Source organism: Meles meles, chromosome 8 (assembly GCF_922984935.1).
Source record: "Meles meles chromosome 8, mMelMel3.1 paternal haplotype, whole genome shotgun sequence".
NCBI classification, from domain to species: domain Eukaryota; kingdom Metazoa; phylum Chordata; class Mammalia; order Carnivora; family Mustelidae; genus Meles; species Meles meles.
Window position 1 is genome coordinate 7,258,777 of NC_060073.1, and position 23,375 is coordinate 7,282,151.

Consider the following 23,375-nt stretch of genomic DNA (forward strand, 5'->3'; position numbering starts at 1 on the left):
CGTTCTTCTACTGTGGGGCTCCGGCCAGGCAGGCAGGAGTTAGAATCCGGACTCCACCACTCGGCAGAACTCAGCCTCTCCCTTCCCGAGACTGTTCTCTTTCGGCACCAAATGCAGGGACCCCGGCTTCACCGAGGCCGGGTCCCTGGGGTGCCCCGCTCCAGCCACCGGCCGTGGTTGGTGCGGGGAAGCCCAGCACCCCACCCAACTCCCAGAACAAAGCAGGCGGGGCCCACCCCTTCCCTGAAGCGGCTCACAGACTGGGTGGCGCCCCTGGGCCAGAGGGGTGGTGGCCGAGGGGCTCCCGGGCCCGGCTTCCTGTGCACCCAGAGGGATTGGTAATTATAAAACCACGTGGGGCTGAGGCGGCTGTGGAGCGTGGGAGCCCCTATAGCGTGTTGGAGCAGCACAGAGAAGGTTTTTGGAAAGAAAACCAAGATGATGAAATCACCATATGTCCACCCATTTGGAGCTTTGGACTTTTCAAAGGACACACCTCCGGCGTGCTGGGGAGGGCAGGGGAGCGGGCATGCTGGGCTGCCAAGACTAGCTTGGGGAGTGGGGGGGCCCCAACCGCACCATCTCCATCAGCTCCTCCCCGAAAAGCCGCCCCAACGGACAGACAGTGCCATTCAACCCGAGTGCCTGAGCAGCAGGACACAGCGACCGCCCTGCCCACCCCCAACCACACATTCTTCCTGGACAGACAAGCTCCAGCAGCCATTGGTGGTCGGTCCTCTTTTGCGTCTCTGGCCTGAGCTGGGCATTTCTCCCTGGTGCACAGAGACCGTGGCCCAAAAAGAGAGGGGAAGTGCCTTGCCCCCGGCCACATGCCCGGTCAACAGTAGGGAGGGCGGTATGAGGCCGCAGCCAGCCTCTCTGTTTTCCCCAGCCCTCTGGGGCAGGCGTGGGTCACTGCTTCTGGGGCGGCCAAGGGCAAGTGCAGTCTGGCACTCTAGTCACCCCTGGGGGACCATCTGCTAGAGCGGCTTCCCGAGCAGGGCTGGGAAGGGTTCAGCCTCAGCCACAGGGCTGCCTCTCTCTCGACTTTGGGGGAAAGGGGAGCCACAGACCAGGCTGGGGAGGCCTCTGAAGTGGCTGTCGATGCGAGAGACCCTGGAGCCTGTCTTGCTTCTCGCAGCCCCAGAGGGCTATGCTCCGGGGGCAGGAGAAGCGGGGTTCCCTGCCCCTTACTTGGGCCCTTATCTGGGCCGGCCTCTCTCCCCCACTAAGCCGAGGTCGCACTGTCTAAGGCCCTTGGCAGAAGGTCTGTGTCAAGTCCACTGTCGTTTGGCCTTTCCTCACTCCTGTCCCCAGCATATAGGCACAACACACCGCCCTCCTGCTCCCCAGCACGGGCGGAGACCGGCAGCCTGGGTCAGGAGGCAAGCTGGCGCTGCCCTCCTCCCCCCTCCCCAGCCTCAAGGTATTAATTTATTACAGGAGGGAAATAATAACCCCCTCCTCGTGAAGATAACAGATCTGCAGTCCCTTCGAGATGCTCAGAAGCACCGCAGGAATGGAATGTAAGGGGTAATCCGGAGATCTGCTCTCCGAGGGACTGGGTGAGAGAGGGGGGAAGAGGTAATGAGGGCAGCAGGTGCCGCACCTGGGTGGGCCTCAGACAAACAGTGAACGAGATGGCAGTAGGGAAGAGGGAGGTAGTGGGGGGTCTCCTGCTCAGACTCACCCACTGAGCACCCCCCGGGCTGACCCACAACAGGGCTCCCGGGGGCAAGGACCTGAGCTCAGAGAACAGATGTACTGAGACAAAGCAGCGCTGGGTGCAAGAACTTTCTGGGGTCAGGGCCGGAGGACAGGTGCTTGTGGAGGCCGGAGGAGGAGTTCGGGCACTGACTGAGTCCTGAGGGGCTTTCCGACCTTGGAGCCCCGCGGGAGTGGGCAGAGCGCCCAACCCCCTTTTACAGATAAGAAAGCTGAGACTTGGAACAAGGATGTGACAAAAATGAATACAGAACCAAACAGAACCAAGTACCAGATAGGCGGGGAGTGCCGAGCCCTGGTCCCAGTTCGGCCCAAGCAGACCTCGGCAGGACTCCTGTTTTTGTGGCCTGTGACTCAGTTTCCCCTCTGCTGTCCAATGTGGGCATGGAATCTTCTTTTCAAGATTTTAAATTTTCATTTTTTAAAAAATATTTATTTGAGAAAGAGAGATAGGAAAGCACCAGAAGGGGAAGGGGCAAAGGGAGAAGCAGGCTCCCCGCTAAGCAGGACCCTGGGATCATGACCTGAGACGAAACGAAGGCAGAAGCTTAATGACTGAGCCACCCAGGTGCCCCAGATTTTTAATTTTCTTTCTTCTTTTTTCTTTTCTTTTTTTTTTTTTTTGATTTTTAATTTTTTTTTAAAAGATTTTATTTATTTGAGAGACAGAGAGCACAAGCAGGCAGAGAGGCAGGCAGAGAGAGAGGAGGAAGCAGGCTGCCTGAGGAGCAGAGAGCCCGATGTGGGACTCGATCCAAGGACCCTGGGATCATGACCTGAGCTGAAGGCAGAGGCTTTAACCCACTGAGCCACCCAGGTGCCCCTGATTTTTAATTTTCTTAAGTAATCTCTACACCCTGGGGCTTGAACTTAAAACCCTAAGATTTCAAGAGTCCCAGGCTCTAGGGACTGATCTAGTCAGGTGCCCCTATTGTGATGTTTTACAGGGAGCCCCCAGTAAAAGGTAGGAATTCCAGGCATTCAGGTCCCTGTAAGGTGGGCTGAGTCAGCCAAGAACCCCTGTGGGGATGGAGACTTCTGGGCAAGAGGATAGCCTTGTCTGAGAACAGCAATCAGAGGCTAGCTAGGGACTTGCCAGAGGTCGCACTTGGGAGTGATCCAGGACCCAGAGGCCTCACTGGTTGGCCCGTGACTGCTGACCCCTGGGGGCTGGGGGCAGGGAATCAGGGTGTCCAAGAGGGGCAGGGGGAATGGCCCATCTTCCCACCCAGGACACTTTGCCTACCCTCTAGTTCCTTAGGAGATGGGCATTTGGACGTGGCCTGAGCACCTGGCCCTCCTCTGGTCTCTGGCGCCCTCCTGTGGTCTGTAGGGGGGGAGGACTTTTCCTGTGTGCCCCACCCCAGCCCTGCCCCTTGAGGAGGACCCAGAATGCTTCAGGTGCGAGCACCCCAGAACTCCTGCCCCCACTCCCTGCCAGGAGTGAGTGAGACAGCCTGACTCCATTTCCCTATTTTGCTGACGGTGGGCACAGGGAAGCCACAGGACAAGTCTCAGAGGAGAGCAAATGGGTCACCTGAGAGAAAGTCCCCTGTGTCCCACCAGGGAGGCTCGGTTCGACTCCGCTGACATTCACAGAGTGCCTCCTCCATCAACGCTGGCAATGACCCTGTCTGGACTCTACGAGGACCCCGTCCGAGGGGGCAGGCAAATCCCCAAAGAGACCTTCTAATGGAAGAATCTGTTGTCTGAAGCCACTAAAATGCCCCACCCTTTGTTCTCTCCTCTTGGACAGACCCACAGTCCCCTGGCGTCCGGTCCAGCCCAGCTGCAGACAGCTGGGCAGAAATCAGAAATGTCACTGGACAGAATCAGTCCCTCCCCCTCCCACCTCCTCCGGCCCAGCTTCCACCTCTCCTTGGCCCTCACGTTCGTTCCGGGCTGGCCACAGGCCTTGCTCCCGCCGAGGCTTGAAAAGCCTGTGGTGGAGTTGCCAGCCCAGCTCCACTCCAGGGTCTAGCTGCGGCGCCTCCTCACCCTCGGCCTCTCCATTCACCTCCGTCCTTCTCAAGCCTCAGTGTGTCCATCTGCCAAATGGGTGTAACCATCCCTGCCTCACCTACCTGTCTCCCGGGTCGGCCGTAACGATACAAATAAAATGAAATCAGAAACTAGCGAGGTTCCTACCCCTGCCCGGCTCTTGGGGGTAGGGGGGGTGTGCCAAGCGCGGCGGGCATCCCGGGGAGAGAGGGGACTACAACTCCCATCCGGCTCCGGGGCCGCGGGCGTCTCCAGCCCCCTCTCCCTGAACTAAGGGAGAGGCAGTCGCTGTCCCAAGGAGGCGAGAGAAGTTGAACTGCCCCGGGCATCCCCTACCTAGGTTAGGGGCCCGCGAAGGGCCCGGTAGGGCTGGGCCTGGGGCCGCGCAGAGATCTAGGCAGCCTTCCCGGCCCGCACGGGAAGACCCCCCTGTCCAGCCCAGCCAGGAGTTTACTCTTCGGGGCCCGCCCCCCCCACTTCCTGGCCGAGGGTTGGCCCCGCCCCCGCGCGCCTCCGCCCTCCCACCTTCACCTCCAGTCGCGTCTCCCATTGGCCGGAGCTCACCTGCCCGTCCGTCGAGGGGCGGGGCAGAGGGCGGGGCGCGGCGCCCAGGTGTGGGCGCGCAGGCGGCAGCGGAGAAAGGTGACAGCGGGGAGGGCGGGAGGGGTGGGGGGAGGACTCGCGGACGACCCGCGGACCGACAGACGGACGGGCCGACGGGCAGGCATGCGGGCGGGCCGGCTCTAGCCCGGGCGCGGGGCTCCGGCCGCAGCCATGGAGCGGCGGCTGCGCGCGCTGGAGCGGCTGGCGCGGGGCGAGGCCGGCGGTGGCCCCGGGCTCGACGGCCTCCTGGATCTGCTGCTGGGGCTGCACCACGAGCTCAGCAGCGCCCCCCTCCGGCGGGAGCGGAACGTGGCGCAGTTCCTGAGCTGGGGTGAGTGACTCGGGCGGGACCGAGGTGGGGCGGCCCGAGGGACACCGCGCCGCCGAGACCCTCTCCCTCCCGCGCCCTGCGCCCACAGACCCTCCCGCGGGGAGCGGCACCCCCACGAGCTCCCCGCATAGAGCCCGCGCTGGCCCTGACACGTGCCACCGGACCCCTTGGGTCCTCTCAGCTGCACACCTTACCCTCCCTCAGACTCACACACACACTCCTTCCCACGCACAGAAGCTGGCGCGTGTTCACAACACACAACTTACGCAGACACACACAAGCTTGGTCCCAAGTGTAGACCTCAGACTCGTGTCCACAATACGTGCGCTACAGAATCGGGTCAGGGACTCCTCACTCACCTGTCATACTTCATGACCCTGGAGAGCAAACAGGCACACACGCAGACCTGTGTGTCTCACGCACTGACGCACACGCTTTCTCAGTCTCCCACATACCACACGGACATGCTGAGATCCTCACAGCTCAAGGAGAGACCCGGGGAGCCCCACACTTCGCCCTGAACGTCACCCCAGCCGCACTGGTTGTTACACACTTGCCTACTTCTACTCACAGATCCATGGGGATTTCACACTTGCACATTCCTATGCACGCACACGCACACGCACACACACACACACACACGTCCATCTCTTGGCGTACAAGGCCACCCCAGACTGGACACGGGAACCAACCTCAGCCCCTTTCCCTGTGCAGGTCGCTGGCCAGGTTTCCTGAGGTCTATTCCCCAGGGCAGGGGTGGGGGGGCCCGGCTGGAGGTGGGTCTGCATCCCTTCCTAGTTGACTCCTCTGAGTCACCGGAAGTGGGTGACCCAGAGCAGTGGTCAACCCAGTGTGGGCACCAGCCTGGCACCAGCCCTGGGCCTCCCTGGTTATGCCTGGCCAGGCCATGGTGGGGGGAGGGCATGGGGTCTGGCCGAGAGGGTGGGGTGAGGCCAGTGTTTGCCCAGTGGGTGACTAGCGTTCCCGGCACTCCTTCGCTCTGGGTAGGCACAAGGCCTGGCCTGGTCGAGGGCCCACAAGACAGTCCTTGTGTCAGGGAAAAGCCTGAGCCCAGCCAGCCCTTTCCTCCAGGGTGAGGGCAGCCAGGAAGCCCCTGCTTCTGGTGCCTGCCACTCTCCCTGGGACATTTGCGCCTTACTCCTGTGTATCTGACCCTGTCGTCACCACCTGCTGTGACGCCCACGCACGTGTGTGTGTGTATTTGCACACACATGGGCTCCTCCCTGCCAGCCTCTAGCGTCTCTGCTCAGGACCCCAGCATGGGGGCCTGTCTGTTGACATCTCCCGAGGTAACCCAGCAGGGCGGTGACTCACTCTGCTCCTGCTCCGACTTGTCCCCGCTCCTGCCCAGAGCCCCCGTCCCCTGTGGCAAGGCAAGAGGACTGGGCAGCTTGTCCTGGGGACCTTGATCCTCCCGACTGTGGGCCCCGGGTTTTGGTTCTTGTCTGGCTGACAGGTAGCCACCCTGGCCTCGGTCCCCCCCACCCCCTGGATGCCTGTGGCTGCTTCTTCCCAGCTGCACACACAGACCTGGGAAAGAGACAATTAATTTCTGTAATGAGGTTTGCACACCACCCCTGCTGCGGGGGTTCTGCCTGATAAACCTGTGGAGCAGCTCTCTGTCCCACCCACAGACCCGCCCAGCTGGCAGGGAGTTTACCGGCTGGCAGGGGGAAACTGAGGCAGGGAGCCAGACTGCAGCTGCCCCCAACCCCACCAGCCATTCTTGCCTCCCTGAGTTTCCAGGCTTCAATCCCCTCCCCAGGCCTGTGGCTTCTCCGGGGCTGGAAAGGGAGCGGCTGGAGATGCCCCTCCAGGGAGTATCGGGGACTGGGAGAAGAGAGGGTTCTTGCCCGGGTAAAAGCTGAGTCCAGAGAGGGAGGCAGGGCCCAGAGTTGTGGGGCTGGTCAGGCCTGGAGGAGATCTGGAGGGTTCACTCCCTCAGGTGCCAGCGTCAGGCGCCAGGGAGAGGTTTTTTGGCTCCGTTTTTAAGTCTTGTGAGAACGTGGGCAGACCTATTTATGCCTCCAGACCGAGAAGGCCCCACATGGGGCACACAAAGCCTGTCCTCCCAGAGCCCCGCAGAACCACTGTGTGACCTGTCCTCTGGGGCTGCCCCAGGCCTCCCTCCCAGCCATGTACCTCCGTGCCTGTAGGGTCCCAAGACCTGGGCTCCCAGCTCCCAGTGGCAGGGAAGCCTCTCTGGGGACAAGGAATGTCGTCTGTCCAGTTTCCCAAGACAGGCCCGGGCCTAGTCCTGCCAGGTGCCAAGAACTGTGAGCTGAGAGTGGGAACGGTATCCCCTTCCTCCCCAGGGTGACCTGGTCAGCCAGGGTCAGCCCCAGACTGGGAAGGACTACAAGTTCCATCAGCCCCTGGGACCAAGACTGCCTCGAGTCAGGGAACCCTGGATTTCAGGAGGTCTGGGGGTCAGGTGGTCAGCAAAGCCCACCTTCCGTGCTTCTTACTCCACGACTGAGGGGGGGTGGTGGTGCGGCCCCTCTCAGCAACTTGGCCAGAGACTCCCCCCTCCCCCGGGAGGCCATCCCTGCCCTGGCCTCGTGGCGGGTCACAGCTCCTGCTTTGCCCAGGCAAGAGACGGAGCCGGGGCCCTCCCTGTGAGGTCCCTGAGCTCCGCTCTGTGTCCCCTCAGCCAGCCCCTTCGTAGCGAAGGTAAGAGAGCTGAGGCTGCAGAGAGATGACTTCGAGATCTTGAAGGTGATCGGCCGAGGGGCCTTCGGGGAGGTGAGCGCAAGGCATGGGGTCGGTGGGGAGAGGGGGTTTGCGCCTGGGCAGAGCTGACCCCGGTGCTCTGTGGCCTCAGGTCGCCGTGGTGAGGCAGAGGGACAGCGGGCAGATTTTTGCCATGAAAATGCTGCACAAGTGGGAGATGCTGAAGAGGGCTGAGGTCGGTTTGGGCTCTGACGGGACTGGGGCATCCTACCAACAGGCAAGGGGTGGGGACGGGTGTGCTGCCGCTGGGGTGCACAGGGCATACGGGGGGAGGGACAGGCGATGCTGCTGAGCATGCCCCCCCCCATTGCTTCCCCACGATAAGCCTTTCTTAGAAGCTAACACAGTTCCCGTTTTCCTTATGATAACACTGAGGCCCAGAGCCATAGAGCACAGGCCCCGGCTCACACAGGCAACCTCATTCTGAGCTCCCAGACTTACTGATTCTTCCTCCATCCCCTGAGCCGGTGAGGAGGGTTTCCTGGGCCCCGATCCCACCGTTCCTCCCTGCCCCGCTCCCCAAAACTGCTGCAGACTGCCTGTTTCCGGGAGGAGCGGGACGTTCTGGTGAAGGGGGACAGCCGCTGGGTGACCGCTCTGCACTACGCCTTCCAAGATGACGAGTACCTGGTGAGGGGACTCGGCCAGGTTGGGGGGTGTTGCCTGGGGACGAAGGAGATGCCGGGTCCGAGGAGAGAGAGACCCCTCCTGTGGGAACCAGGAGGCTTCCACTCCCTACCACCTGCTGGGCCCGGAGCCCCTGCCTGTGCTCTGGCTGGATGCTGGCGACCCCAGAGCTGCTGGGAGACGCTCTTGCCTTCCCAGAACCCCTCAGGACCATGGGGAGGTGGGCAAGAGCCAGGGCCCCAGGACAGGCACCCCCCGGCCCACTGTCTGATTCTTGGCCACCCCCCTCCCGCCACCATCCAGTACCTGGTGATGGACTACTATGCCGGGGGCGACCTCCTCACTCTGTTGAGCCGCTTTGAAGACCGCCTCCCGCCCGAGCTGGCCCAGTTCTACCTGGCTGAGATGGTGCTGGCCATCCACTCTTTGCACCAGCTGGGCTATGTCCACAGGTAGGGCCCCCAGCCCCGCCGCTGACTGCCCTGGGGACGGCTGCCGGTGGCTGAGTGCTCAGCACGTGCCAAGCCCTATGCTGGCTGCTTCGTACACACGACGCCTTTGAGCCGAAACCCTGTGTGATGGGGGGCTGCCCTTGTCCCCACGTGAGAAATTTCAGTGCTTAGCTTGGGTTTAGCTAGCGGTCAGCACTGGGCAGTCTGACTCCCGCGTCCCCCACGGCAAGCCCTGCTCCCTCCAAGGATCATCTTAACGGGTCCTTCTTCCCAGTCTAACCAGCTTCTCCCTTCTTGGGAGTCAGGAGGCCTCGTCACCAGCCTCCACCACCCCCCGACCCTCTGTACACAGGCACACACACTGTTCCTGTTCCTGTGTGCTCGCGGACATACGTGTGAGCAGACACACGCCAGCCTGCACGTGCCCACGTACTCCCATCCAGGCACGTGCCGGCACACGCGGCTCAAGTCCTTCCCTCCCCTGCACTCCCTCAGGGATGTCAAGCCGGACAATGTCCTGCTGGACACGAACGGTCACATCCGCTTGGCTGACTTCGGCTCGTGTCTCCGGCTCAACAACAGCGGCATGGTAAGGCTCCAGGGTGAGGGGCAGGGGCCCCCGGCGTGCAGAGCTCCCCGGGGCAGGAAGGACTAGGTCGAAGCCGCAGGTGGGGTCACCGGGCCAGTGGGAGTGTCAGGGCCGGACCCGGGGGCTCTGGTGAGGAGCCATCAGGCCTAGCCAAGCCCAAGGCTGTCCTCATGGTGTCGTCACCCCTCCCTCCCCCACCCCACACAGGTGGATTCGTCAGTGGCGGTGGGGACACCGGACTACATCTCCCCCGAGATCCTGCAGGCCATGGAGGAGGGCAAGGGCCACTACGGCCCACAGTGTGACTGGTGGTCTCTGGGCGTCTGTGCCTACGAGCTGCTCTTTGGGGAGACGCCGTTCTATGCTGAATCCCTCGTGGAAACCTACGGCAAGATCATGAACCACGAGGTCTGGCTGCGGGGAGGGCGGCAGGAGTCCTAAGCCCCCACGGCTGGGATACCCGTGGGCGGGGGTGGGGTCCGGGACGCCCACCTGCACCCTCCCTCCCCCGGCCTACAGGACCACCTGCAGTTTCCCTCGGACACGCCTGACGTGCCCGCTGCTGCCCGGGACCTGATCCGCCAGCTGCTCTGCCGCCAAGAGGACCGGCTGGGCCGCGGGGGGCTAGATGACTTCCGGAACCACCCCTTCTTTGAGGGCGTGGACTGGGAGCGCCTGGCAACCAGCACCGCCCCCTACATCCCTGAGCTTCGTGGGCCCGGGGACACCTCCAACTTCGACGTGGATGACGACACCCTCAACCATCCGGTGAGTGGTGGGTCCCGCTGCTGGACCTTGCTGGCTGTGGGAACCCCCCAGAAGTTCTCCGGAGGCTCACGGGCGTTACGGTTCACCTGTGCTGTGGTGGGTTGTAACGACTGAAGGTCTTCGGACCTCAAACGTCATCCTATTAACTGGAGGTCTTGTGAGGAAGAACTCTTACTGGCACCTGGGAGGCCATGGCCGTGAGGACTCGTGGGGGTTGTGGTCTGCTTAGGTGGGGACCACGTCACCCTCCTCGGTTCCATCTGAGCAGGAGGAGGTCGGCACTCCCGGTCCCAGGGGAGTCTCCGGGTCTTGAGCCTCAGCCTGGAGAGGGGTCTGTGGAGTGTGACACTCCTTCCCCTCCTTCTGCAGGGGACCCTCCCGCCACCCTCCCATGGGGCCTTCTCTGGCCACCACCTGCCATTCGTGGGCTTCACCTACACCTCGGGAAGGTGAGTCTAGACCTCACATACCTAGTGGAGGCTTGGCCTGGAGGACACTGGGCATGTGGGCCACCAGGACCCCGGGAAAGAGGCTGAATGGCCTACCCGGTGCCTGTCCGTGACTGGAGTCCGGGAGTGTACTCAGAGCCCTCGGGGAGACAAGTCCCATGTGCTCAAATTCTGGTGGAGCCATGCTGATGCCCCGTCTGGGTCCCATCCCAGCGTCTGGCCCTTAGAGGACCCTCCACACAGGCTGAGAGGGTCCCGGACTCAGAACCAGAGGCCTAGAATTGGAAGGGCCCCTCCCAGTCCCTGAGCCGCACGTTATGCTTCTTTTTTTTTTTTTTAAGATTTTATTTATTTATTTATTTGACAGAGAGAGAGAGAGAGAGATCACAAGTAGGCAGAGAGGCAGGGAGAGAGGGAAGCAGGCTCCCTGTGGGACTCGATCCCCGGACCCCTGAGATCATGACCTGCCTGAGCCGAAGGCAGCGGCTTAACCCACTGAGCCACCCAGGTGCCCACGTTGTGCCTCTCGATGCCCATTCTACACTGGGCCGGGTGACCTAGATCATGCGAGGGGCTGGCCTGAGACGGCGGCGGTGAGGAGGCGCTCGGAGGTGCCAGCAAACGGATCCAACCTGCACTCTGAGCGCCACCGTGTGCCGAGGATGGGGCCAGCTGGCCCCAATCACCGCGTCCTTGTGCCGGTCCCTGGAAGAGGGCCTTAAGGAAACTGAGGCTCAGATATGTTAGGTGACTAGTCAAGTTCAAGCGGCTTCTTAGGTCCAGGGCTGGGGCTTGAACATGGGTCTGGGGGATGTTGGGACGCAGCCCTGCCCACTGGGATCCCGGGGGCGGGGTCTGGTCCGGTCTGGTCTGTTTTGCCGGCACTGAGCCCAGGGCTGGGTCCGGAGCTGGCGCGCAGAGGGTGTTTCTTGGATGAATGGATGAGTGGACGCGGGAAGGTGGAGGGGCCCTGCGTGGGGTGGGTTTTCTGCCAGCACATGTTGTCCTGCTCTCCCCAGTCCGGGCCCTGAGAGCAGCTCCGAGCAGTGGGCCGGCCTCGAGCAGCAGCTCCATTGTCTGGAGCAGGAGAAGATGGAGCTGAGCCGGAAGCTCCAAGGTACCGGGAAGCCGGCCGGGCTGGGGTTGGGGGGGTCTGACCCGGGAGCTCCTGTTGGACTAGCTGCTCACCGACGGGCGCCCACCCCCTGCCCCGCAGAGGCCCTGCAGTTCTCCTCAGACCACCGGGAGCTGGAGAGGCTACGGAAGGAAGTACAGACCCTACAGGGCCGGCTGTCAGGTATCCCGCGCCCCCGCCCCCTCATCCTTCCATCTCTCCCCCCCCATCCTTACCCGGGAGGCTGAGCGGCTTAACCGGCGCCCCTGGGTCCAGCCTGGATTCCAGTCCCGTCCCGACTCCGGACACGAGGTGTGGTCTTAGGGAAATATCTTAAATTCTCTGAGCCTACCCATAGGAAATGGGCCAAGAAGACCCACTTTCTGGGGCTGGGGTGAGGATTTTGGGAAATGCTGCACGTGGAGTGGCTGAGGCCATCAGCACACATGGGCCTCAGTGACCATTCCTGGCAGAGACGCCGAGGGACAGCAAAGCCCAGACAGACGGGGGGAGCCCGGGCCAGGACGGCGAGCTACGGCAGGAGCGAGACCGGCTCGTCCGGGTGAGGGCCTGGTGCAGAGGGGGAGCAGCCCAGGGTTCTGTGCTCAGGAGGTCCGTGCCCTGACTCCAGGCCTTGCCCTCCCCTCCCGCTCTCTGGGCCCCCAGGAGCTGGCCGAGGCTCAGGCAGGGCTGCGGGCGCAGGCGCAGGAGCTACGCAGAGCCCAGGAGCGGCAGGAGGAGCTGCTGCAGAGGCTGCGGGAGGCCCAGGACAGAGAGGCGGCCACAGCCAGCCAGACCCAGACCCTGAGCTCCCAGCTGGAGGAAGCCCAGGAGAGCAGCAGAAAGGTGTGTGATGGGAGCAGGTGGGCAGGTACCGCTGTAACACACACATCCCTCGGGGCTGGAAGAAGCCCCGGGAGCTTGGGGCTTGGTGCTGGCAACACCGCACGCCTTTGCACCCCCGCTGTGGATGCCCGAGGCCCGAGCGAGGGGATGCGTCGGCGGGGGGACCCGGCTGGAGGGTCCCTGCCTGCATTCCTGCCATGGCTGGCAGGGCCCAGAGAGTGTAGCAAGGCGGGGGAGCGGCTTGGGGTGGACATGGTCAGCAGTGGCTGTCCCCACGCCTCCTCGTCACAGTTGCAGGCCCAGGTGGCTACCCTCTGCCGGGAGGCAGCACAGCTCCAGGGACAGAGGGAGCGAAGTCTTGAGAAGGACTCTTCCCGGGTCAAGGTAGTGAGGTCTAACCTCTCCCAAGGGGCACTTCCGCCTGGGTCTCTGGGGCGCAGCGGGCTGTAGCTCCTCAGGCCCCTGCCCTGACCTGTCTCCGTGTCCCCAAGACCATCCACACTGCCTCCGAGACCAATGGCACGGGGCTGCCGGAGGCCGGGCATCAGGAGGCGCAGCTGAGGAAGGAGGTGGCGGCCCTGCGCGTGCAGCTAGAGCAGGCCCGTGGCCACGCGTGAGTTGGGCCGCCGGGGTCGGGGGTTGCGGAGGGGGCCCGCGCTGGGAGTCATTGGGCCATCCTCGCTTCCCCAGGCTGAGTGGGAAGGAGGAGGCTCTGTGCCGGCTACAGGAAGAGAACCGGAGGCTGAGCCTCGAGCAGGAGCGGGTGAGCATGGCGGACGGAGGGTGGACAGACCGACGGGCAGGGGGACAGAGGTGGGGAGCTGGCCGGGGGGATGGTCTGAGCTGCCAGGGTCCCAGAGCAGGCGGTCTCCCTGGCCCGGTAGCACCCACAGCTGGCAGGCGAGCTGTGGTGGGTAAACGAGGGTGGACACGGATGGGACTCGAGGGTGCTGGGGCCCCCGGGGACTGACCCTTTTCCTGCCTGGTCCCCAGCTGGTGGAAGAGCTGGAACGGGAGCAGCAGAGCAAGCAGCAGCTGGAGGGCGAACGGCGGGAGACGGAGAGCAACTGGGAGGCCCAGATCGCTGACATCCTTAGCTGGTGGGAGCCAAGGGGGTAGTGGGGAGGACCTGGGCCCAGGTGGGGCTGAGGGTCCTGGTCATGACCCTGAACCCCCTTTGCCATCAGGGTGAACGACGAGAAAGTCTCAAGGGGCTACCTGCAGGCCCTGGCCACCAAGATGGCCGAGGAGCTGGAGTCCTTGCGGAACGTGGGCACCCAGACGCTCCCTGCCCGGCCGCTGGTGAGCGCCTGCGAACACCCTGGGGGGCGGGCGTCCCAGGAGACTCCCTCGGCAGGCGAGGACATTGAGCTCATGGAAGATCAGTGACTTGCCTGAGCTCACAGCAGGCCAGTGGCCAGTCTAGGGCTTTGAGTCTGGCCGGGTGGCGTGGACGGCAGCGCACTCAGGTGGGAGGGGCCTCTGGGCAGCCAGGCCCCGGGAGGCATCTTACGCCAGCGCCCCCTGGCCTCCAGGACCACCAGTGGAAGGCACGGCGGCTGCAGAAGATGGAGGCGTCGGCCCGGCTGGAGCTGCAGTCGGCGCTGGAGGCCGAGATCCGGGCCAAGCAGAGCCTGCAGGAGCGGCTGACGCAGGTGCAGGAGGCCCAGCTGCAGGCCGAGAGGTGAGAGCATGGGCAGGACCCGCCAAGGGGGCTCGGGACCTCTACGGAGGCCCCTGACGAGCCCCCTGCCGGCTGTCTCCCAGCCGCCTGCAGGAGGCCCAGAAGCAGAACCAGGGTCTGCAGCAGGAGCTGGCTGCGCTGCGAGAGGAGCTGGCGGCCCGCGGCCTAGGAGGTGAGTCCTCCCATGGCCCCAGGGAGCAGGCGCCCCCACAGCCCGGGGTGGGGTGGGTGAGTGCTCCCACAGCGCAGAGGTGGATGCTCCCGCAGCCCAAGGGGGTGAGTGCTTGTCTGCCTGCCTGTCCTGGAGTGAGGCCTCTGCCTCCAGCCTCATGGGGACCAAGGGGGGTCCACGACGGCCTTGCAGGACTGTGGAGACAAGTCCAGACTCTGCTGCTTACCCCACTGTTACCCGGCACTTAAGGAACGCTTGCTGTATGCGTACCCACCACAGCCTGCCGTCCTTGCTCCATTTCACTGAGGCGGAAACTGAGGCACTGTCTGGCCCCCAAGTTCCTCAGAAGCAAGGGTTAGAGCTGGGCCAGGGCCCAACCCCCCCGTGACCTGTGCTCTCTGTTTGCAGACATGAAGCCCTCAAACTCCCTGATTCCCTTCCTGTCCCTCCGGAGCTCAGAGGTAAGAACTGTGCACGGCGGGGCTGGTTGGAGGGAGTCCTGGGGAGAAGCACAGGGGCCTTGACTTCCCCCCTCATCTCACTGCCCAGAAGGAGTCCACCAAGGACACTGGCCTCTCAGGAGAGGCCCTGAGGCCTGGTGCGGAGCCAGAGCTGAGGCCAGAGGGCCGCCGCAGCCTGCGCCTGGGGGTGAGGACAGGCGTGAGTCCCGCGTCTCGGGGGCTGGGCCCCAGCGGCTACCTGTGCCCTCCTCACCCATCCACTTGCCTCCCCTGCAGGCCGTGTTCCCCAAAGCGCCTGCTGCTCCCACCGCCCCTGCAGAAGGTCCTCCGGCAAAGGTCAGCACCCGGAGGGGTGGAGTGGGGTGGGGGCACCGAGCCATTCTGCCAGGTCCCTGCCTGGGTCCCTCCCCAGGCGTCACGGCGGGCAGACTCCACAGGGGACAGGGGCAGTGAGTTTGAGTGCCGGGACGGGCTCACTGGGGCTGGGTTCACACCACCAAGGCTCGTTCCCTGGTTCCACCGGACGACTCAGGGTGGCTTCGGGGATGGGACACAGGGTCCTGGGAGGCCACGGTCAGCTGTGGCTAACGGGCGTGTCCCGCTTCCCCAGCCTGGTTCACATGCGCTGCGGCCCCGGACCTTTCCGTCCCCTACCAAGTGTCTCCGCTGCACCTCGCTGATGCTGGGCCTGGGCCGCCAGGGCCTGGGCTGTGACGGTGAGACCCCAACCCGCTCCACCTGCGTGCCCCACTCCTGTCCCTGGGTGGAGCGAATGAGACGGCCCTGACCCGGACGCACCCCAGCTTTCTTACTGCTCCGTTTCACACTTTTTTTTTTTTTTTTCACGTGATGGGGGAATTGGTGACAGTTCAGAGTCCTGGTTCCAGGCTGTCCCCATCCAGCCTCACACCACTGGCTTCTGCTTTCCCTACAGCCTGTGGCTACTTCTGTCACTCGGCATGTGCTCCCCAAGCCCCGCCCTGCCCCGTGCCCCCTGACCTCCTCCGCGCGGCCCTGGGAGTGCACCCCGAAACGGGCACGGGCACAGCCTACGAGGGCTTCCTGTCGGTGAGCTGGGTCTGGCCAGGGAGAGGGAGGCCAGCGCGGGTGGGCAGAGAGCCAGGCGGGCCCTCCCATGCCTGCCGTTCCCCCCACCCCTGCAGGTGCCGCGGCCCTCGGGCGTCCGGCGCGGCTGGCAGCGCGTGTTCGCTGCCCTCAGCGACTCCCGCCTGCTCCTGTTTGACGCCCCTGACCCACGGCTCAGCCCGGCCAGCGGGGCCCTCATGCAGGCCCTGGATCTGAGGTGGGTACCAGGCAGGGGTGGTGGGAGCGAAGGGCTGCAGGGGTTGGGGGAGGCAGCCAGGGGCCCTGTGACTTCTGACCAGCTCCGTGGACCTCCCCAGGGACCCCCAGTTCTCAGCCACCCCGGTCCTGGCCTCTGATGTCATCCACGCCCAGTCCAGGGACCTGCCATGCATTTTTAGGGTGAGTGCCAGGCAGGTTGGGCCGGGCCGCCGTCCGCCTCTGCGTGGCCCTGCTCCAGCCACGCTTCTCTGTGTCCTTCTCCGTGGCTGCCCTCTTCACCGCCCCCTGCCCCCAGCACCCCATCACCTCCACAGGGACGGCTACCGTAGCCTCCATCCCACAGTGCAGCACGCTTTCTGTGTGAGAAGCTGGCCGTATCCTGCTCCTTTAGGACCCTTCTGTGGCTTCCTGTCACCTCAGGGTGCTCCTGAGTGTGGTCTTGAGTCCTCCCATTTCTGGCCCTGCAGGCCTCCCCGGCCTCCCTCTGGAGCCTCTCTCTGCTCTGAACACGGCTTGCTTTCTCCAGTTCCAAAAGTGCCCTGTAACCACGGACTCTTCCCATCCCGTTTCCTCTGCTCGGCCCGGGCCACCCCTGAGCCTCTCCCCAGCCTGGACCATTCCGGGTTACTCCACTCACCCTCTGGGCTCCAGCGGAAATGTCTCTTCCCCAAGGAGGTCATCCTTCCCTCTCAGCCTGGCCCGGGGCCCTGCTGGATGTTCCCACAATGCCCTGTCCCTCCCCACCATGGTACTGGCTCAGGGCTCTGGCCTTGGTGTGCCGGTCGGACCGTCCTGTCTGGCCAATCACCTGCTGAAAGACAGCTTCCAGCCGGGCGCCTGGCTGCTCCTGATGGTGCTAAGAGGCATCGACCCGGGGAGGGAGGGGATGGCCGACTGTGGGTCCACAGCCCTCCAGCCTGGGCCCCTGCCCACAGGTGACGGCCTCCCAGCTGACCGTGCCCCCCGCCGTGTGCACCGTGCTGCTGCTGGCCGAGAGCGAGGCCGAGAGGGAGCGCTGGCTGCAGGTACTGGGCGAGCTGCAGCGCTTGCTGCTGGACACGCGGCCAAGGCCAAGGCCTGTGTACACGCTGAAGGAAGCCTATGACAACGGGCTGCCGCTGCTGCCCCACGCGCTCTGCGCCGCCATCATCGGTGAGCCGCGCGGCCCTGGGGAGGAGCCTGGGCCTGTCGGGAGGGTTCCTGCCTGGTCACTGCCCAGTCCCTGCCGGCTCCCTACAGCCACAAGCTGCAGACTCTCTGCATTATGTCCGTGACCCTCTCCCAGGCGTGGCTGTGTGGGCAGCCCCAGAGCCAGGGGCTTGGCTTCTGCCACTCCCTTTCTCTGTGCCTCAGTTTCTGCTTTTTCTCAAAGCATCTTAAGTGAGTGAAAAGAGCAAAGGCTTTAGCAAGAGACGAATGAGGGCTCCTGTCCTGGCTTTCTTACCGGCAGCAGGGAGACCGCAGGGGAGCCCCACACTGCCTTCTGTGGGGCCCCTGTGTTCGTCCAGGAGCCTGGGGCTCAGCGGGACCTCCATGAAGAAGTGAGGGAGCGGTGCCTCCTGGCTTCCCTGGGCAGCTGGCCTTGGCCCTGAGCCAGCCCCTGCCCTGGAGAGCTGGGGCCTCCCCCTGCACTCAGAGTGGGCACCCTGGGAGAGACTGTGCGGCTCCTCCAGGGCCCCCGTGTCCGTTGGTCACTGGGGGGACAAGGGCATTGGCTGAGCAGGGACTGCTGTGAGTGGGGCACTCATGGGCAGCTCTGGGAGAAAGGACCCCTTGTCCCCACTTTACTTCAGGAGAGAAGGGACAACTTGGGTTTGGGGTCTCTCACTCTGCCCCGGCCCTTGTGGGCCTTCCTCCGGCCCCCCGTAGAGCCAGCCCAGACTTTGAGAGAGAAGGGTCCGGTGACTCAGGGACAGCGGGCTTGCCGTCCCCATGTCCTCAGGAGAAGCTGAGGCCTAGCAAGGACAGACAGGCTGCCTTGTCTGCAGCTGCCGATGGGCTCCCTGAGCCCCGATTCTCTCCCTCCCGCTACCAGACCAGGACCGGCTCGCTCTGGGCACCGAGGACGGCCTCTTTGTAATCCACCTGCACAGCAACGGTACGTGCCAGGCGGGGCGGGTGTAGGCCCGGGCGAGGGTCAGCCCCAGGGGCCAGGGGAGGAGGCGCACGGCTGCTGACACTCTCCTCTGCCAACCCCGAAGACATCTTCCAGGTGGGCGAGTGCCGGCGGGTGCAGCGGCTGGCTGTGAGCCCCGCGGCGGGCCTTCTGGTCGTGCTGTGCGGCCGCGGCCCCAGCGTGCGCCTCTTCGCCCTGGCCAAGCTGGAGAGCGCGGAGGTGGTGGGTGCCAAGATCCCCGAGTCTCGAGGCTGCCAGGCGCTGGCAGCCGGGCGCATCCTGCAGGCCCGCACCCCTGTGCTCTGTGTAGCCGTCAAGCGCCAGGTGCTCTGCTACCAGCTGGGCCCAGGCCCAGGGCCCTGGCAGCGGCGCATCCGGGAGCTGCAGGCCCCAGCACCTGTGCAGAGCCTGGGGCTGCTGGGCGACCGGCTGTGCGTGGGAGCCGCCGGCGCCTTCGCCCTCTACCCGCTGCTCAACGAGGCTGCGCCCTTAGCGCTCGGGGCCGGTCTGGTGCCCGAGGAGCTGCCACCATCCCGCGGGGGCCTGGGCGAGGCGCTGGGCGCCGTGGAGCTCAGCCTCAGTGAGTTCCTGCTGCTCTTCACCACCGCGGGGGTCTACGTGGACAGCGCCGGCCGCAAGTCTCGCATCCACGAGCTGCTGTGGCCAGCAGTGCCCACGGGCTGGGGTAAGGCCTGCTGAGGGCCAGGCTGCGGAGGGTCCTCCTGCCTGACCACCCCCTGCTTTGCCCTCGATGGACCGCACTGGATCTTCCTCTCCTGGGCCTCTGCTTGTGCTCTTCCCGTCCCCTAAACTGTTTTCTGGTACCTGGCAAGCTCTTAACAACCAAGTCCAGCCCCGATGCCGGCTCAGGGCCTGGAGCTGGTCGGCGCTCCGTAAATGACCACCGCGACGTCTGTCATTGTCATTACTGCTCCGTGCTTCCTGCCCTGCCTTCCCCCATTTCTGGTCCTTTGTTCCTTTTTGCTCCCCTACCTCTGTGTGCAGACCTCCGCCCTGCTGCTCTTTGTACCTTCTTATGATAACTGGTTTGGTGCGGTGGGGGTCTTGTGGCGTGGGCTGGGGCTGGTTTCTTCATCACATCCTGCACCCAGCCCAGGAAAGCACATCCTCGGGGCTATGAATGTTTGGAGGAATGAACGGGGCAGTGGAGGAGTCCAGCGCATGCACAGGGAACTGTGACATGGCGTTGGGCTAGAAGACAGGGACACAGCTCGCTTCACAAGCAGAGGCTTTTTGGGGTTGAGCCTGTGGGTTGGGTGTAGCACAGACTTGGTCTGTAGGAGTTGGAATCAGGCTGCCCAGGGCTAATTCCCAGCTCTCACTCACCACTGGGTGACCTTGGCCACAACTCAGCTCTGGGGTTCCATCGCGTCATCTGTAAAGTAGGGATGATAACGCGACTTGCCCAGAGTTGTTTAAGAAATGAAGGAGAAGAAGTCTGCCGAGTGGTGGGAACTATGCCTGGCATGCCACTTAGTGACCGTAATCTGATTTCCTCTGCATGTTGGGTGGGGCAAGCTGGAGTCTTCAGAAGGACCTTGGGGGGGGGGGCGCGTGGAAGTTACTGTGCGGTGGCAGGACCCAGGGGGTGTTCCCCGGGCCACGGCGGAGGAGACGAGGCCACGGAGGTGCTGGCTTGCGGGGGCTGCACAGCCCGTCTCCTGCCCCGCAGGCTACGCAGCCCCCTACCTGACAGTGTTCAGCGAGAACTCCATGGACGTGTTTGATGTAAGGAAAGCGGAATGGGTCCAGACGGTGCCACTCAAGAAGGTGAGGGCCTGCCCGGACCCCCGGCCCTGGACTGGGGCGCAGTCGGGGAGCGCGGCTGACCTCTGTGCCTCCTGCCTCAGGTGCGACCCCTAAACCCGGAGGGCTCCCTGTTCCTCTTTGGCGCGGAGAAGGTCCGCCTGACCTACCTCAGGAACCGGCTGGCAGGTGAGAAGTGCGTGTGCAAGAGGGTGCGGCGTGTGTGCGTTCACGTGTGGCTGTGTGACGCTGGGCTCCCGCGGACGGGGGCCCTGGGCACTTGGGAGCACCGGCCGGCCCTCTGCTCCTCCCACAGAGAAGGACGAGTTCGACATCCCCGACCTCACTGACAACAGCCGGCGCCAGCTGTTCCGCACCAAGAGCAAGCGCCACTTCTTCTTCCGCGTGTCGGAAGAGCAGCGGCAGCAGCGGCGCAGGTGCGCCTGCGCGATGCGGCAGCTGGGCGGGGCCTCCCGAGCTTGGGGGGCGGGGCGAAGCCGCGGCCCGTCCCGGGGGTGGGTCCGTTTGGGGAGAGGGTCGGGGTGAGGGGGCTCCCCCTTCCGCATATCCCCTTCCCCCCATATCCCTCCTCCCGCAGGGAGATGCTGAAGGACCCCTTTGTGCGCTCCAAGCTCATCTCGCCGCCCACCAACTTCAACCACCTGGTGCACGTGGGCCCCACGGACGGGAAGCCCAGCGCCAGGGACCTGCCCCGGGTGAGTTCTCCGGGGCCAATCACAAGCCGCCCTGCTGAGATTCAGCCAATCACCGGCCTTCCCGATGCGCTTGAGCCTCTGCATACCTGGGACCCGAGACCTCAGCATGTCCAGGCGGGGGTCCCCACTGCTGCTGCTTCGCCGCCCGCTCCCAGCCTTTCTGCACTGTCCCCCAACAGGCTCCAGAAGGGAAGGGCCGAGGCACTCGCAGCTCCGGCCCGCAGCGTCCCCACAGCTTCTCCGAGGCTTCGCGGCGCCCAGCCTCCGTGGGAAGTGACGGGCTCGCTGGAGACGCGGACGCCAGTAAGAACAACCCGCATCTTCCACTGCCTTCATTCACTCCCCGAAGTCTCCACCCCCTTTGGACCCCTCATATTTGACCTTGGATTTCTGTGTCTCTCCCACCCCCACCCCAACCATCCTGCTCCTGGAGCAGTGAAGAGGAAGCCTTGGACATCTCTGTCCAGCGAGTCCGTGTCCTGCCCCCAGGGATCTCTGAGCCCCGCAGACTCCCTGATACAGGTGAGCTGGTGGGGTTTTCTCCTCCCCTGAAATAGCACAGGCAGTTCTGTTCTGTGCTGGGACCTGAAGCCAGAGAACAAGCTGGGCCCATTCCTGCCCTGGATACTAAGAGAGGCCGACTCGTCCCACAGTGGGCCCCAACAGAGGCCTGGAGGCAGGTCAATCTAGGTGGGAATCTTGGCCCTCACTGTCCCAGGGGTGTGGCCCTGGGCGAGATGTCCAGCCTCCCTTTCACCTATAAAATGAGGTTATTGTGCGATTATTCTGAAGTGATAACTGTATGAGGCGATGATGACTTCAGCAGGGTGCCTGACACGTGGGGAGAAGTCACAAGAGGAACCCTTCAGATGCCCAACCGGGGGTGGAAGGATCAGAGGAGAGTCCACTCTGGCTGGGCACAGGGGAAGGCATAAGAGCTGGGAAGGCTCCATTCACCCTCCGGTCACTTCTTCACCGCCACCCCCACTGGTGCCGCGCCAGGCCACTCAGAGCCCTGGGACTTGCCATATTCTTTCACACCTTCAGGCTCTTGCCCCTGACATCCCCCCGGCTGTGAATGCCCTCTCATGAACGTCCAGGCCACTCTCAAGGCTCTCCACGAATATCACTGCCTGGCAGCCACCAGCCTCCCTAGGACCCGAGCCCTGCTCAGCGTCCCTCCTTGTCAGTCCTTCTGTGCAATGGTTTTCCTCCGATGCCAGTCCTTCTCCCTCAACTGCGGGCTCCCCGATAGTGAGGGTCAAGTTTGGCTTCTGCCTAGAGAAAAGCATGTTTGCTGGCTGATGAAGAATTGAGGAAATGAACAAAGGGGCTTTGATTTGGGCTCCAGGGTTAAGTAGGAGTTACCCAGGGCTTTTTCTCCTATAGTCCTATTCCCACCTCACATCTGGCCTCCTCCAAGGGCCCTGATGGAGCAGGGGATGGGTCCCAGGAAGGCCTGTGGGGGGCACTGGTCTGGTGAGGACAGAGTCTTTCCTTCTGTTTCCCCTCCAGGTGTCAGAACGGCCCCGGAGCCTCCCCCCAGCCCCTGAATCAGAGGGCTCCCCTTGACACCTTCTGGCAGGGCCCACCCCAATCCCAGGACCAAGAGACAGAAACGAGCAAAGAGCTTGAGGAATGCCATGCTCCGGCTGGCCCGGGATGTGTGCAAATTCGGACTCAGGGAGGGCCTGGGTCGGAGAGCGACTCGGAAGCTGGTCTGGGTACCCAGGACCTGGGGGGCCTGACTCCCAGCCCTTATCCTGCCTTTCCCCTCTGCTCCCAGCCCCTGTCTGTGCTAGCTATGGGAATAGAATGGCCCCCTTTCTGCCCTGGGGGCCCATCTGCCCTGGAGTCCTGGGGCAATTGTGCCAAAGCTCTCCTTTTCAGTGCCAAGCCTTAGAAAGCCTACAAGCAAGAGTCAGCATGAGGGATGGGGAAGGACTGGGCCCTGGGAGCAATGGTGGGGTCTTGGCTACGGACTATCTAGACTGTAAGTAAGGCCAAGTTGGGGTGTATCAAGGTATCTGCTCAGGGTTGATGTAGGAAAGAGAGTCTGATCCAAAGGAAAGGGGAATGGGGCACCTGGCTGGCTCAGTCAGTAAAGCATACTATTCTTGATCTCAGGGTTGTGAGTTCAAGCCCCATGTTGGGTGTAGAGATTTAAAAAATTTTTTTTTAAATTAAAAAAAATTTTTTTTTTCAAAGGGAAGGAGAATAGACAGGAGCAGAGAGGATGGAGGTGAAGGGGGATGGAGATGAAGGAAGTAGGAGAAGGTAGGGGAAGGAAAGGAAGCGAAAGAGGCAGCGTTAGTGACTGGCAGGAGGGGGGAAGCACCCAGAGGAGGAGAGGGGTAAAGGAGGAGCAGTGAAGAGGAGCAGAGAGCCGAGGGGGGCCGGGAGGAGAACACTACTAATAGGGGCCTTTCTCTCTGGGGAGCAGCTCGGCGGGGTTGGGAACAGAGAGGGGCCCTGTGAACCAACTGACCTTGTATCTAATCCGCCCAGGGGGAGATTCCTCCTAGACAGGGACAGGATGGGGAGGGTATTTATAAAGGCTACTTGGTGGGAGATGCACCTGATGGGGGCCGCTGGAGGGTCTCCAGGCACACTCTGGCCCCTCCCAGAAAGGGGGGGGGTGGTCCTTTCTCTCAAAGCTTCAACCACCTGTGTATTAGGGGGTCATAGGAGGCATTTTATTATTGATCATAGTCATTATTATTGTTATTATATTACTATTTTTATTAAACTTCCCTCTACTGACAAGTCGGGGGCAAAATAAGTATTTATCTCTTCAAACGCCATATTCCCGGGAGGGACTGACCCCGATGCTCTGTGAGGCAGTTGGAAACCAATAAAGATGACTTTTTAAGCTGCTGGCCTCCCTGCCTGGAT

At 63.2% G+C, this 23,375-nt stretch overlaps 1 protein-coding gene across 7 annotated transcripts; it reads left to right on the forward strand.

The window, feature by feature from the left end:
- The first annotated feature begins 4,288 nt into the window (after nt 1-4,288).
- Nucleotides 4,289-23,356, forward strand: CDC42BPG (CDC42 binding protein kinase gamma). Of its 7 annotated transcripts, none has more exons than XM_046016003.1 (37): nt 4,289-4,660; nt 7,335-7,426; nt 7,506-7,589; nt 7,949-8,044; nt 8,345-8,493; nt 8,989-9,082; nt 9,290-9,490; nt 9,602-9,850; nt 10,220-10,299; nt 11,319-11,416; nt 11,516-11,596; nt 11,887-11,975; nt 12,080-12,259; nt 12,551-12,643; nt 12,751-12,872; nt 12,950-13,022; nt 13,253-13,359; nt 13,447-13,561; nt 13,795-13,943; nt 14,027-14,115; nt 14,524-14,576; nt 14,668-14,763; nt 14,853-14,912; nt 15,187-15,292; nt 15,511-15,644; nt 15,740-15,879; nt 15,962-16,061; nt 16,817-17,033; nt 17,917-17,979; nt 18,083-18,682; nt 19,691-19,788; nt 19,869-19,953; nt 20,081-20,201; nt 20,363-20,480; nt 20,660-20,783; nt 20,914-21,002; nt 21,996-23,356. In XM_046016003.1, exons 1-37 carry the CDS (start codon nt 4,501-4,503, stop codon nt 22,050-22,052), a joined length of 4,662 nt encoding a protein of 1,553 aa, XP_045871959.1. In that variant the 5' UTR covers nt 4,289-4,500; the 3' UTR covers nt 22,053-23,356. The 7 variants fall into 7 exon arrangements, with proteins under 7 accessions (XP_045871959.1, XP_045871960.1, XP_045871957.1 ...); XM_046016004.1 differs by lacking the exon at nt 21,996-23,356 and adding an exon at nt 21,528-21,912 and having other exon boundaries at nt 14,665-14,763; XM_046016001.1 differs by having other exon boundaries at nt 4,291-4,660; nt 14,665-14,763.
- Nucleotides 23,357-23,375: the final 19 nt, after the last annotated feature.